Source organism: Medicago sativa, chromosome 8 (genome assembly GCF_051527215.1).
Source record: "Medicago sativa cultivar Bolivia chromosome 8, Bolivia_mono, whole genome shotgun sequence".
Taxonomy (NCBI): Eukaryota; Viridiplantae; Streptophyta; class Magnoliopsida; order Fabales; family Fabaceae; genus Medicago; species Medicago sativa.
The window spans coordinates 43275755-43290115 of NC_140756.1; the positions used below are offsets into that span (position 1 = coordinate 43275755).

The 14361-nt window shown below is 37.3% G+C and overlaps 1 protein-coding gene across 1 annotated transcript; it reads left to right on the forward strand.

Annotated features, from left to right (window-relative positions):
- The first annotated feature begins 9772 nt into the window (after positions 1–9772).
- On the forward strand, positions 9773–13753 carry LOC146899304 (Rab3 GTPase-activating protein non-catalytic subunit). Its single transcript, XM_085731256.1, has 8 exons — positions 9773–10164; positions 10255–10395; positions 10499–10690; positions 10875–10936; positions 11037–11206; positions 11835–11983; positions 12092–12235; positions 13245–13753. The coding sequence occupies exons 1-8, from the start codon at positions 9817–9819 to the stop codon at positions 13425–13427; spliced, it is 1389 nt and encodes a 462-aa protein (XP_085587382.1). The 5' UTR covers positions 9773–9816; the 3' UTR covers positions 13428–13753.
- Positions 13754–14361: the final 608 nt, after the last annotated feature.

A 14361-nucleotide genomic window follows, 5' to 3' on the forward strand; every position in this document is an offset into this window, starting at 1 on the left:
ATCACAAATTGTCATAAACATAGAGAGAGGTAGAGAGAGAAAGTGGGAGCAAGAGAATAGCTTAGAAGAAAGAAGACCAAGAGCTTAGGAGAGGTGAAATTCAAGAGCTAAGGGGAGAGTGAAGCCATAGTTAGTGTTGGTAAAGCTTTGAGGTAAGGGGGTTGGAAACTTATTCTCATAATCACTTTTCTTCTTGTTCTAGCTTATGATTATTTGTTGAATTGATGAATTGATGAATTTGTTTAGTGAAATTCGTACTCCTAATTCGTGGGAAATTATGTGTATACTAAATTTTGTTGAATTGGTGAATTAACATGTTCCTAATCATGCTTTTGGTTCATAATAAGTTGTTTTTGTGACTTTTGCTAAAACTGATGAAAAATCATGATTGTTGTTGTTGAATGATGAACTCATGATGTGTGTTGTTGCTATGTTAATGGGTATATGGAAGTAGTGAAATTATGTTGATTGGTTATGTTTAAGTCTTATTTGATTGAGTTAAGTTGTGATTGTTGTTGAGACCTTTGATGAAAATTGGCTACTGTGATATTAGGTTCTAAGATTCAAATTGAGTTGTTGTGCCTTTTCTATGCTACTGTTTGGTCACTGTTCTCTCATTTCAAACCAATTGTTTTGGCATCAATGCTCCATGGTAGTTGATGAATAGCGTGTCCCTTTGGATAAAGAAATTTTAATTCATTGGTGTTTGATATAGCCTTTCAAAAATCTCAGTTTTCTTTTATTTTCTCTTAGTGCCTTGCTCACTTGCTCGCGTCATGGTCATGAGTAAATTGGTGTGAAAAGAACTTTTATCCAGTGATACAACTTTCAGCTATGCCTACTAGATTTTTAATAAACATGTAAATTATAGATTATAGATGTACTTGTTTTGTGAATCGATGCACAATGTTTAACAGGAGACCATTGTGCATGACTTTTGGCTATTTGAGAATGAGTAATTCATCTCAATTCAAATCATGTATATCCTTACTTATTTTTTTGGGAAACCGTAATATTTTTTTTTCTTCTATAAAACAAAGGAGTTCTAATATGTACTAAAAGTTAGTAATAACTAGTAATAAACCCGTGCTGACGCACGGGTACAGTAAACGTTTGTTATTTGTAAAAGATCATTAAATTTTAAAAAGAGTTTTGATATAATTGAGTTCTATGTCAATTATAAAAAGATCATTAAACGTTTGCCTTTCATTAAGAGTATAATTTAATTCGATTGCTATGTATAATATAATATCTTATGGCTTCTAAAATTGATTGGCACTTAATTGGTATAAGTTCTACTTGACATATAAAAGTTGCTTCGGTTATGGCTATCACTCTCCATGCTATGTTTGATCCTGCTACGTGTTTCTTCTCTTTTCCCTTTCCATTCCAATTGAAAATTAGTTGGTTGCAAATTGACGATATTTGACTTCAGTTTTCTTGAAAATCATAGGAAGAGTAGTCGTTCCAATCCCTTGTCATCTACTGTGTTAGATATTTAATTATGTGTTCATTTTATTTTTGAGAAGAAAAATATAAATGAACAAACTTTACAGAAAATGAGCTTTAGGATCTCAAAATTTGTAATTGACTTTGTATTCATGTTTACATGATAGAATGATGATGAATTAATGTTGTTTGGGTGTTTAATGTGATGAATATCATGATGTTGTTAGATGTCCGTTATATGTGAAATGTGAATTTGGAACCTTGTTGCTTCTTTGAGATGAATGTTATTGATGATGATTTTGGTGTTGGTGATTTGTAATAAAAGATGAATTCTTACATGCAATTTGGTGATGATATTGATGGTGGTTGCATGTATGAAAGGTGTCGGTGTCCATGTTGGTGAATTATTGTATGAACGTATGCATTGTGGTGTCATATATTCATGCATTCATAAGTGTCCAGAGGCGATGTTTAGAGGCGATGTTTATGATACAATTTCGTATCAAGAGGCGATGTTTTGAGGTGACGACCTTGACGATGAGTCGGTACCACATGCATATAAAGTCGTGCGTAGGCGCATTACATACATTCATTAATGTTTAAATGTGTTATGTTTGATATGTGTTTGGTGAACCTTGGTGAATTGTGTACATTGATGAAATTTTGGTGATTGCATACTTAGTGAAATTTGGGGATATATGAAGGTATGAAAGTACACTTGTTATGATAGCACACTTGTATGATTAATGTTGAATAAATGATGATGAATCCTTGTGAATAATGTGATTAGACGTAGTTGATCATCTGAAATTGGTTATGTCGTTATTTTCATTTGATTATGCTTTAACTGATTTGAATGATGTCTAACCCCCAGTGGTCGTTTGTTTGACCGCCTGCCTTATTCTTATGAATGGGTAGACAGTGTGCAGGATTAGTTGATTAACTTGCTTGGTGAGTTGATTAAGGATAGCGGAAGCTTCCTCCTTTATCTGCTTTGGAGTTTAGTAGTGTCGGGCTCTGATTAGGATTTCGAGTCTTACTTTTATTGTTGCTTTATGTTGAGATTATTATATGACTATTGAGATATTACTTATATTTTGAGCCTTGTTATGGCCTTTGAGATTATTACTTGATACACTTGAGGACGACTGTATGTCACTAAAATTTTTATGTTGACCGTTGAAATTTTCCGCTGCGATGTTTATGAAATTGAATCTTTGCATGTCTTTGAATTCAATGATGACGTGACGTCTAAACTCTTTTGAATATTTATTATTTAAATCGCATGATTATTGCATTCGGGGTTTAGGGCGTTACAGTCTGCCTTCTTCAGAGCTTCTTCCAAAGACACCTTATCCTTAGCCAACTTCCGGGAAGAATCGGTTGCTTACTCCAGAGCAGTTCGAGCCTCTGCCAATTGCTTCTCCATGACAGCAAGTTGGTGGTCACGCTCCTTAGCAACAGACCTCTTGCTCCTTGCATCTTCCTCCAGAGCAGCAACCTTAGCAGTCATAGCATCCCTTTCCTACGCCAAGGCATCGATTCAGACTTCACTCTCCAGCGAAGCATTGTTCAGGGCAGCAGAGACCTCTAAAGCCTTCATAGTAGCAATGACCCCGTTATCGCCTTACTCCGCCTAGCTGGACCCAAGTCCTTTATAATCATCAGCTCGGGGTCATCGAAGAAAAGGGTCGACTGAGGACCACATAGATCCGGCTCAGACCAAACCTTGGGAAGTTGGAGAAAGTCCCCCTTTCAGAATGGATCGGGACTGCTCAGATCGGCGTGATCGGCCCCTTGGAGGGTGTCGCCATCTTCTGCCTCTTCGCGGACTCCTGCGTCGGCTCTTCAGGAAGATCTCCGCCATCCAAGTCCACCACAGGACTAGAGGTAGAGCCAGGGCCAGAGCTGGCTACGAGGTGCTCCAAAGATTGGATGTTCTTACGCCGCTTCTTGGCAGAGAGCTTTTTGCTCGCTACATTCACAAGGGCCCCCAAGTTTTTCATTTTTCCAGCAAAACATAGAGCGGGAAATTTCGTCAGATAAAATACGCAAATCAAGAGAACAAGCAGATGAAAGGAAAAAAGAACGTATAAACTACCAAGACAATCTTCAAAGTCCTCGGACGTCAATAACTCATGGGTATTGATGAGGCGGGGCTCTGTTACTAGGGTCTCATCCTACTCATCAATGGGTTTCTTAGTTTGTCAGTCTTGGTCCTCCGCGGAAGAGACTGAACAAACGCCCAAAGTTGTTGACGTAAATATTTTTCCTCATCTGTAAGATTAACAAGAGTCCGGCCAAAATCCCTCGGCTCATAGGCGAAGTGGTCTTGAGACCAACACAAATGGAAAGAAGGACGGCGTCCCTGAACACCATCCTTCGCAACTTCCAAAAGACTATCTAGAGCGGCTCCACTCTTCGGTCGGACCAAAAAGAAGCGCTCTTTAAAACTCCGAACTTTCCCAGCAAATATCTCAAACATCTTCTGGGTCTGACGAAAGGAAACCCAATCCGCGCCTCGTTGCACGATAAAGAAGGAGAAAAAGACATTCTTGGAAGCAGGAATGCAAAGGTAATCACACAACAACTCAAAAGCCCTCATGAAGGCGTAAGAGTTGGGATGAATTTGCGGAGGGGACAACTTGGTCCAAAGAAGCATTTCTCGCTGGAAGTTGGAAAAGGGGAGCCGGAAACCCATGTCTTTGAAAACCACTTCATACATGGGAAAGACATGGTTTTCATACTCCGAGCACACTTGATCAGATGTGCTCGGAAGAATCAACTCCCAATCTTCCACTTTGCCGATAGCAACAGGCGCAGTAGCTCCTTCGTTTGCTATAAAGACCTGAAAAAGCAAGGGAAAAAGTGAATCCAATATTCAGACCCACCCTTCCTTCACCCATCAGGTCAACCACGGCGAGGAAGGGATCAAACGCCACCGCCAAAGGTTAAGAGGTAAAAGAAAACAACGGATCTAATCCACACGTCGAGCAAACCAACTCTCGGCTAACAGGCCCGAAGCTTATGAATGAAACTAAAGCATGTCGCCAATTTTTTTCTAAACATATACAGAAAACAGACAGCAAATCTTAGAAACTCATGACGCACGGTGGAAACCACCGCAACCAACTATGGGGGCCACCGAGTCAGAGTAACCTCTACCCTAAAGCATGCATTACTGAGAAACCATTCATAGACTTGAAAATGAGAAGTTGAAGGTTCGGAAAGACTTCGCCTTTGAAAGAAATCAGGGAAAAAACCTCTAAGTTTCTGAGAAAATGAAACGCAGTGATGTTCCAAACAACATTTGAACTATTTATACTCGTTTCATGAAACCATTCATAGGTCGCGAGACTCTGTCCAATACGGTCCTTCACGTACAACTCTCCCTTCAAATGACACCTCTACTTCCAAATTAAATCAAATCATTCATCCAACGACTCTGATCACTCGTAGCAGTTCTCTGAATGTCAGGATTAAATCAACGGTACTGATGACGCCTTGGAAACACAAACCAAGAACACTCTACAGACTATAGGTACTCAAGTACTACAATAGCCTTTATACGTGTCATTCAGAAACCAAAGGTCATGTCTCCTCAATTTTTCCCTCGAGACGTGGGCATTAATTACGGAATGACATTCGACTAAACCTCCTGACGAGAGAATCTCTCTATCTGATCCTGCTCTGCCGAAGACTCGGGGACCGAACATAACTCATCTCTTGAAAGAACTTACTCGGCTAGAGGACAAAGGGTGTTCTGAGAATAGCGAGCGCATACACACATTCGCCCGCCCAATTCTCATGACACTCTCAACCATCCCTGCAAACAGTTCCCTAATTCGGTGACACCTTCATATCTGGCGAGCAAGACTCATCCCACTTTCAGATAGGAGAGCACATCAGAACGAATCTCCTCCCACGACCGACCACGAACAATCAAAACGCCCACACTTAAGTCATCACTCTTCGTCAAGAGCAACGACTTGGGGGGCTACTGTTCTGGACCGGCCAAAAGGATCTTTGGCCCATTTGCTTAGGCCCAATACAATCCAAAGCCCAAACTCCTTTGGCAACGTTACTTGCGACACACCCCTTCTCCGCGAAGTGGGTGCACGAAGCGAGCGAGACCGGTTCAAACGAGCCACAACGTCTCTCTGCACGTTCCCGCAATAAACTCTCTGGCGGTTACACTTCCCATAATTTCGTAACCGCCAGAGCCAGGTGTGCCATTACAACGGCTCTGCAGCCCTCCACCTCTATAAATAGGGGACTCATTGCAGTCCCCAAGGTAGAATCTATCTCTTCCTTATAAACCCTCACTCTCTAATCTCTACTGATTTGAGCGTCGGAGTGCCTGCAGGTACACACCCCCCATCCGCTCCAAGAAGCATTCTGACGCATTCCACCACTGTCTAAACCACCGCATTCTAAGCACTGGCAGTCACCTTCTGATCAAGTACGATCAGAATTCCCTAAGCCCAAATTTGTCCCCAAAGTTTGTCTAAACGATTATGAACTTGAAAAGGGACTCAAATCCATATAAAACTTGATTCAAAACGTCATTCCAACAAAAATCACCATTTGACCCATTTTTCATAAAAACTCTCAAGAACAACTCAAATTCACATCAAGCTCTATGATTATGATTACCCATGGCATCAATCATCATCAACAACAACAACACATTTCATCAATTTTGAGTAAAAACACAAAGTATATATATATATATATATATATATATATATATATATATATATATATATGGGTTCAGGTATGCTCCTTTTACCTTAGTTCCATTTGCCCCATTTACCTATACGAATGTGTAACATGTGGCAAAATAAGATCTAATGGTTGAAATTAGAAAAACAAATATAAGTAATAAAACAAATCCCTAGCCTAGCACTGTACACTTTCTTCTTCAAATAACATCTCGTCCAACCTTCCGCTCACAACCTGTAACCATCCAATTGCCGCCGCTCTCCACCGTCAATTACTCCATCGCCACCGTCAATTACTTCATCACCGCCTACCACATCTCTTGATCTCATCGTCGCTCGCTTCTGTCCAATCAGCGGTTTCATGAGCGGATTTTTTCGTACCACAACCGTCGTCACTAATCAGTCCAGCGCTGACAACACTAATCAGTCCATCACAGTCGCCATCACTTATAAAACAACGGCGTTTTGGATTATGAGTAAGAAATGAATCGGACTGAGTTTGGAAATCGGACTGAGTTTGTGAGTAAGAAACAACGGTGTTTTGGTGTGAGTAAACAACGTCGTTTCAAAATTAATGTCTGGTTTCCTTATATTCATTGCATTTGCATTTGTGTGGAAATTAAATTATTTAGGAAAAGGGTTCTGGGAGAATAGAGATGGAGCAAATGTGATGATAGTGTTCAGGGAGAAGGATATGAGAGATCGGTAACAATCACAAGTGTGTGTTTATTTTTTCCTTTTTAATTTTAACCCTTAGATATAATTTTGCCACATGTCACCCATCCATATAGGTAAATGGGGTAAATGGAGCTAAGGTAAATGGAGCATAGCCAAACTCTCTCTCTCTCTCTCTCTCAAATTATATCTTGAGCATGTAATTTCATCATCAACAACTTAATTATCATCTAATTCACATACCCAAACATTACATAAAAACATAAGCACAAATTTCACCAATTAAAATCACAATAATCACTTTTCACAAATAAGCACTTTTGAACTTGAGAAGAAAAAGAGACTATACAAAGGATTATGAATGAAAACTGGCCCCCTTACCTTAAATCTTCACAAATCTAAGCTAGTGCTTCACTTTAGCTCCAATCCCTTGAGTCTCTATCCTCTTCTTGCTCTTCAAGTTCTTCTCTCTTCAAAACCCTCTCTCTAGCTATTTCTCTCTCTACCTCTTTCAAAATGTTTTGTGAGAATGAACAAATGATACTAGGGGACCTAATTTTCCCAATGACTAAGGTTTAAATAGGCTCACCACTATTGGGCTTAACCCTTAATGTCTTAATGGACTCAACACACTCATCAACTAATTCAAAATGTTTCTATTCACTTACGGGTAAAAACAACGATAGTTACCGGCTCTAAATTAATTACCACACTTTCTAGTCACTTAATAAAAAGAAATAACTATTCTCACTCAATCCACTAGAATAATTCTACATGGTAAAATTACTAGTTTACCCTTGTCCACAAAATGACCAAAATACCCTTCTAGCATTAAAATCCATTAAAATACACACATAAGCAATTAATCACATACAAGAATATATAAAACACACATAAAAACAATTAAAATAAATCTAACGAAAATCAGGTTGTTACAATTATGAAGATAACATTCATGTCATGTTGGAATGTCCAAGTGCGATGCAAGCATGGCAGGAGGTTAACTTATGGGACACTATTGATAGAACTTTTTGCCAAAATTATAATATGGATGCTTTGATATTTTCCCTTCTTGACAAGCTGCCTTATACGCAAAACGAGTTGTTTGTGACGATCATATGGAGCTTGTGGAAGCGCAGAAATTTAAAATTGTGGCAACAACAAAATGAAACAAGTTTGCAGGTTGTTGAGCGGGCTAGGCACCTATTAGATGATTGGCGAACAACCCTAGGAGTGAGATCGCACAAAGCTCCTGATATTTCCGCTAACTCGAGCAATGCTAGTGGTGGTCGTGACATTGAGTGAACGAAACCGGCATATGGCAGGTACAAATGCAATATTAATGCTTCATTTTCTGATCCTTTAGATATGGTAGGTATTGGCATATGCATTCGTGATGATCAAGGTGAGGTTGTCATGGCCAACACATACTGTTTCTCTCCTCTTTGTGATGTTGATGTGGGTGAGGCTGTTGATCTTCACACGACGATGTAATGGTTGGCTGCTCTTCACTATGATCATGTTGATTTTGTGTTGGATTCCAAGTCTGTTGTAGATCATTTTAATTCAAACCTAGAGGATAGTAGTGAACTAGGTTGCATTATTCAGGCCTGTAGGCATTTGTTTGCTTGTAATGTTCAGAACTCTCATGTTGAGTTCAATAGGAGGCAAACTAATGGGGTCACTCATGAAATAACTAGAATAACCCCATCTTATGCGAGCTCTCATGTTTATGATAATTTACGGTTTATGGCCCCGTTTGGATAAACAACTTATATTGATGCTTATAGCATTAGAGCTTATGGCACTAGAGCTTACATCATAAGCTCTTATACTCAATAAGCTATTTACGTTTGGATATGTACACTAAAAAGTACTTACATAAATTGAAGTGTTTGGATGTGACATTACATAAGCAATTATTGAAATTTTAAATATTTTTAATTTAACAAAAAAATCAAAGAATCGAACCACAATTATAAAAAAAAATTGGTAAAATTAATCAAGTTGTAAAAAACAATATTATAATATATTAATTTTTTTGAAGGAATAATATAATTAATATAATATATTAATTATATATATATATATATAATATAATTAATATAATACATTAATTATATATATATATATATATATATATATATATATATATATAGTATAATCAATATTCCTCCTTAAAAAAATACATAGATATTAAAATACAGTTTGTTACCAAAAAAGATAAGTTAAGTTTGTTTTTTTTTTTTATTCAGTTTCATTTTGTTACGTAACAAAAAAATAATAAAAATCTTCCTTAAAAAAAAAACTTAGTTACGTGTGTTACTTTTTTTTTTTGACCAAAAGTTACGTGTGTTACTTTAGTAAGATAAGTATATAGCAATTTTGTTACTCATGCACCGCCAAAGATAATAACATTATAATTAAAATATATGTTTTGAAAAAGTGGTTCCAGAGAGAATCGAAGGAGGTTACATAAATTCATAAGCTCCTTGTTAAGCCGGAGGGTAAGCTGAAAATTTAGGCTTATTAAAATATGGCATAAGCAGCTTATGAAACTACGATAAGCTATTTTTATTTATCTACCCAAACACATTTAAAAAGGCTTATGGGAGTAGATAAGCCCACATAAGCTCAAAATAAGCCAATCCAAACGGGGCCCAAGTATTAGACGGTTGATAGCTAATGAAAAACAATTCTTCCAAAAAAAGCTAATGAAAAACAATGAATTTCTTTCCAAAAAAAAAAGTGATACGAGCATTTTTTATTTTTTATTTTCAAAAGGAAAACGGGGACAAAAATTGCACAATTGCTAATATATGAAGGCAAAAAGCGAGATAAATCATTTTGCCTATTGTTTTATTTGTAATTTGCTGTGAAAGTGAAAGTATTGTAATTAACTAACTTGCCTATTGTTTTAAGCTAGGAGAACGTTATAGGGTGGTGCGATTCGGAAGCAAGCATAGGAATGAAGAGGCGATCGTATAAGAAGGAGTTAGGATGCATAGCCTGCAAAGAATTGGGTGAAGTCGGAGCCGGAAAACCCGGTTGGGTGGTAGACAACCCGAACCTTCTCTCCGCCATCGATAATCACTCTATCCTCCTCGCCAACCGATCCACCATCCTCCTCCTCTCATGGTCATCCGATTCCTCCCAATCTCCGATCAGGATCCGACCCGATTTGTCCCCTATCGAATCCGAATTCATCTCCGCGGTCGAGTGGTTGGTCTTTGACGAAATTCGCGTCATCGTCGCTGGTACCTCCTCTGGCTACTTGCTCATTTACTCCTTGCGTGCTGAATTGATTCATAGGCAGGTAAATATATCTATCAGACTTCTTTTATAAAATTCTTTATACTCATGTATCAATATCAATGATTGATTGAATGATTACAACACACGTTAGATGATTTATCCTGGACGAGTTTTGAAGTTAAGAGTTCGTGGAACAAAGAAAGATTTGATTCAAGATAATAGTTCATCCTCAGAAGAGTTTTGTCTTATAATGCCAGGTGTCATTGCCCGTTTTGATGGCTCTGTTGTTCAGGTAGTTAGTTTTCACTGTCCACCCAATGTCTAAACTGAATTGGGGTAAGAGGATTCTAATAGTAGTATTTCATTGCAATGTATTAATGTGACTGTGAATGCAGAATATGCTGCAGAAATGGTTTGAAGAAGCGCATGCTCAACTTTGGAATCAAAAGCAAAAGGGCCAAGATTCTGAGGATTTTGATAATTCTCAACAAAAATTACCTTACCAGTTGTGGAATATCGGTAAGTATGGTACTTGTGCTGATGCAGCCATTACTGGCATAATGCCTCCACCGCTCATGGAACAACAGGTAAAATATTAATTATTTTAAATAATCATGTTATATTAATAACATTTGTTTCATGGATTGTAAAAAATAGAAAACAACAAGTCATTCGAGGAAGATATGATTGTGGGTGTTTGAACAGTAGATTATGGAAGATTTCTGATATTATTTCCGGTATTTGAGTTCAGCTGCTTTTATTATTGGGCAGTCGAGTCAACGTTATTATTGCGCAGTGGCTGTTGGAGACGATGCTGTGATTTCAGCTTACAGGTACTTGGACCATTATTATATTTTCTCATTCAAGTACGCTCAAAAGTTTTTTATTGTCATTGTGTTTATACTGATTGAGTTTTGTTTGATCCTTTGGAAGACTTTCTGAGGACAAAGGCAGGTCTTTAGTGGGAGCTATCTTGTCTAAAGTTGTACCTGCAACTTTTTCCACTATAGCGTCATTTTCTAAGTTGATTTGGCGGAGTGAACATACTTCTCCAGTGAAATCCCCAAAGAAATCGGAGCAGAAGCCTCAGCCATTTGCTCGAGGTATGAGTAACACTCGTCACAGTGTTGCCTTTTCTATTATAATAATAAGCACAGACACCTGCAGATAATTGTGCATATAATCGAGTTAGAGATGCTCAGGCCAAAGTTAAGACAACAAAAATTATATAGTGTCATGCTAAGTATGATTATTTTATACTACTTGAAAGGTGGTGCTATCTTGATATAACTTAACTATTATTAGAAGAAAAAACCTACCGCAATCCCTGTGAGCTTAGCTCAGTTGGTAGGGATATTGCATATTATATGCAGGGGCCGGGGTTCGAACCCCGGACACCACACTTCTCCACAATTAAATTGTGTGAACTCTAGCCACTAGGCTAATTGACCAAAAAAAACAAAAAAAAAAAGAAAAAACCTACCGCAAATTCAGAATTTGCAAAAGTCATTTGATGAGGAAGTCTGAAACAGAGGAAACCATGAATACTTTGCTAAAAACCGTCCATTAATCTATGGGATGAAAAGTTATAGCAGGACTAATGGACTTTTGCATTTCTGCTTCAAGAAAACTATCAACTGATAAAATTAAGAGCTATGTGCTCCATTTTTGCTGCATCATTTCTGAATTTAAATCCAATTATCTGACTTTTGAATTCATGTTTCAATGCAGCTTCACCTCTGACATGTATAAAGGATCATCCTAGGAAAGGTGAAAAGCTAACCTTATCACCAAGTGGTACATTGGCTGCTATAACGGATTCACTAGGTCGCATATTACTCCTTGATACTCAAGCACTTGTGGTGGTTCGCTTGTGGAAGGTTTATTTTTTTAAAACTTTTGGTCCCAAGTCTGTGACCTTCCCTCCAAAAAATCTCCAAATAAAAAAGGCATTGTATTCACTTAATATAAAATTTAGTATTTTGCAGGGATATAGGGATGCCAGCTGTTTATTCATGGAGATGTTGGTGAATAAAGATTTAGCATCATCAAGCTCTACTTCTTATGAACCAATGAAGAGTGACTACTGCTTGTGTTTGGCTATTCATGCACCTAGAAAAGGAATTATCGAGGTATGGCTTTTATTCAACTTTATATTTTTCTACCTCAAAAGTCATCCAAAGCCTTCACTGCAATTTTGAAATTAAAAATATGTAACTATAGAATGATATGAAGAGTATTGCTAGGGTCACACCCTCTAACGCACTCCTTTTACACACTCCAATAATAATTAGCCACCTTTTATTCCCTTACCTAGTAATGGTTGTACAGGTCGAAAACTACATTTTATTTTAGAATTTATCTGCAATGTTAACGGAAAATAAAAACTCCAACACAGTGCAATGTCAGGAAGCTCCATGGCAGTTCTTCCAATCGGTCTCTGTCCCAAGCCCTTATGGCCCTTTTTTGTACATACCTAGCCCCATCTTTGATATTAAAGAACCTATTTACAACCCCATGAAATTTTAATCAATGATTAAAATTTTACCAAATACCCATATGCAAACAGGGGCACCTAGATGGAAATCCTTTAATGGGGTTCAAATACAAAGTAACAGGGAGTGAAAGTAATTGAAAACGGTTCTAACGTTGATGTCTGAATTGAAGAAGAAAGATTGTGGAGATTGAATAGTGAATTTGTGATTTGGATTTGGTTTAATTTGATTTTGAAATGTGAAGTAAAATAATGGTTGTCATGGTCTCCTAAAACATGTTTCCGACGGTAAATTTATTTGTACTAAATCCTTGAACTTGAAGAGACGGGTGGGAGGTTGAACTTGAAGTGCGCAAGAAGAGGAACTGAGGAACATTTATTTATGTTAAGTTCCAAATAATATTAATAATAATTAATTAAACCGGTACCAAGTTAAGGAATAGAAAAAGGGGATGAGTTGACTCATTATTATCGGGGTGTGACCTTAGCATTCTTCATTATATGTTCTTTTTACTGTTGATGTGACATTGACACATTCTAACATTCATGACCGACTTACTGTGAACAATAGAACAAACCTTCTAGGGTCTTGGCTTCTAGTTGGAGTTTTTCTTAACTTGTTTCATTGATTGATAATGTCCTTTCAGATATGGCAAATGAGAACTGGACCACGTCTTAGAACAATATCTTGTGCAAAAGGCAGCAAAATGTTGCAACCCTCCTATAGGTTTGGTGCATCAATGTCTTCTCCTTATGTTCCTCTAGAAGTTTTCTTGTTAAATGGGGATTCGGGTCAGATATCAGTTTTAAATCGGACATTGGACTCTTGATAGGTTTTGATATATTTTTCTCTGCTTGACCAAAAACTTGTATTTCTTAAAAGAAAAGAAGTGTGGTATTACCGGTGTGTTTGATGGACAATCCACATGCATTGGACTCTGCCATAAATCTTTCATTATGTTGGAAAGATAAGTTGTGTGGGTTCATTTGAACCTATATAGCCTTTGAAGGTTCCATGGTAACAATCCAAACCTCATAACATTTTTTAATGAGGCAATCCTAATTTTTATTGTAAGCTATATGTAACTGAGATTGGTGATTATATTTGATATTGTCTTTTCTAAGTTTGTTTGATCTCGGGACAAACTTCTAAAAACATAGACTCTTCATTTTGAATGAGGTAACCGTGCGATGCACATGTTGTTACCAACTAGTGTGTTGTCCGTGCGATGCACGGGTAGAATTAACTTTGGTTACAGACGGTGGGTGGAATTACAATCAGTCACAGATTACACGATGACGAACAGGTAGAATTACAGTTGGCCACAGACGGATGGGTGGAATTACAATCGGTCGTTGACTACACGACGACACACGAGTGGAATTACACGTCACCACCACAACACATGAATAAAAACAAGCTATAAAAGTTATAATTTTCTTCAATAAATTTCTGGAGTAATTCTTTTGGAATAACAATTACATTCTCTTAAATATATGAAAATTATAAACTTCTCTAATAATTTCTATTCCTGATTCTTATGGTAATAAATAACAATCGGTGGGGTGTAAATATCATCTCTTTGATTAGTTTATTGTGGAAAATTATTTAATTATTATTTTTGAAAAATTATTTAATTATTTTTTTAGAAAAATTATTTAGCGCTCTAATTTTGTTGAAAATAAATTATACTATACTTATTTAAAAATATTTTTTTTAAGAAGTTAAATTAGCTCACCTAAATTGACACCGAGGAGAATCGA

Coding starts and splice junctions, on each gene's coding strand:
- LOC146899304 (XM_085731256.1), top strand. CDS start 9,817: ATGAAGAGGCGATCGTATAAGAAGGAGTTAGGATGCATAGCCTGCAAA. Junction 10,165..10,254: donor CTGAATTGATTCATAGGCAG/GTAAATATATCT, acceptor AACACACGTTAG/ATGATTTATCCTGGACGAGT. Junction 11,984..12,091: donor TGGTGGTTCGCTTGTGGAAG/GTTTATTTTTTT, acceptor AGTATTTTGCAG/GGATATAGGGATGCCAGCTG.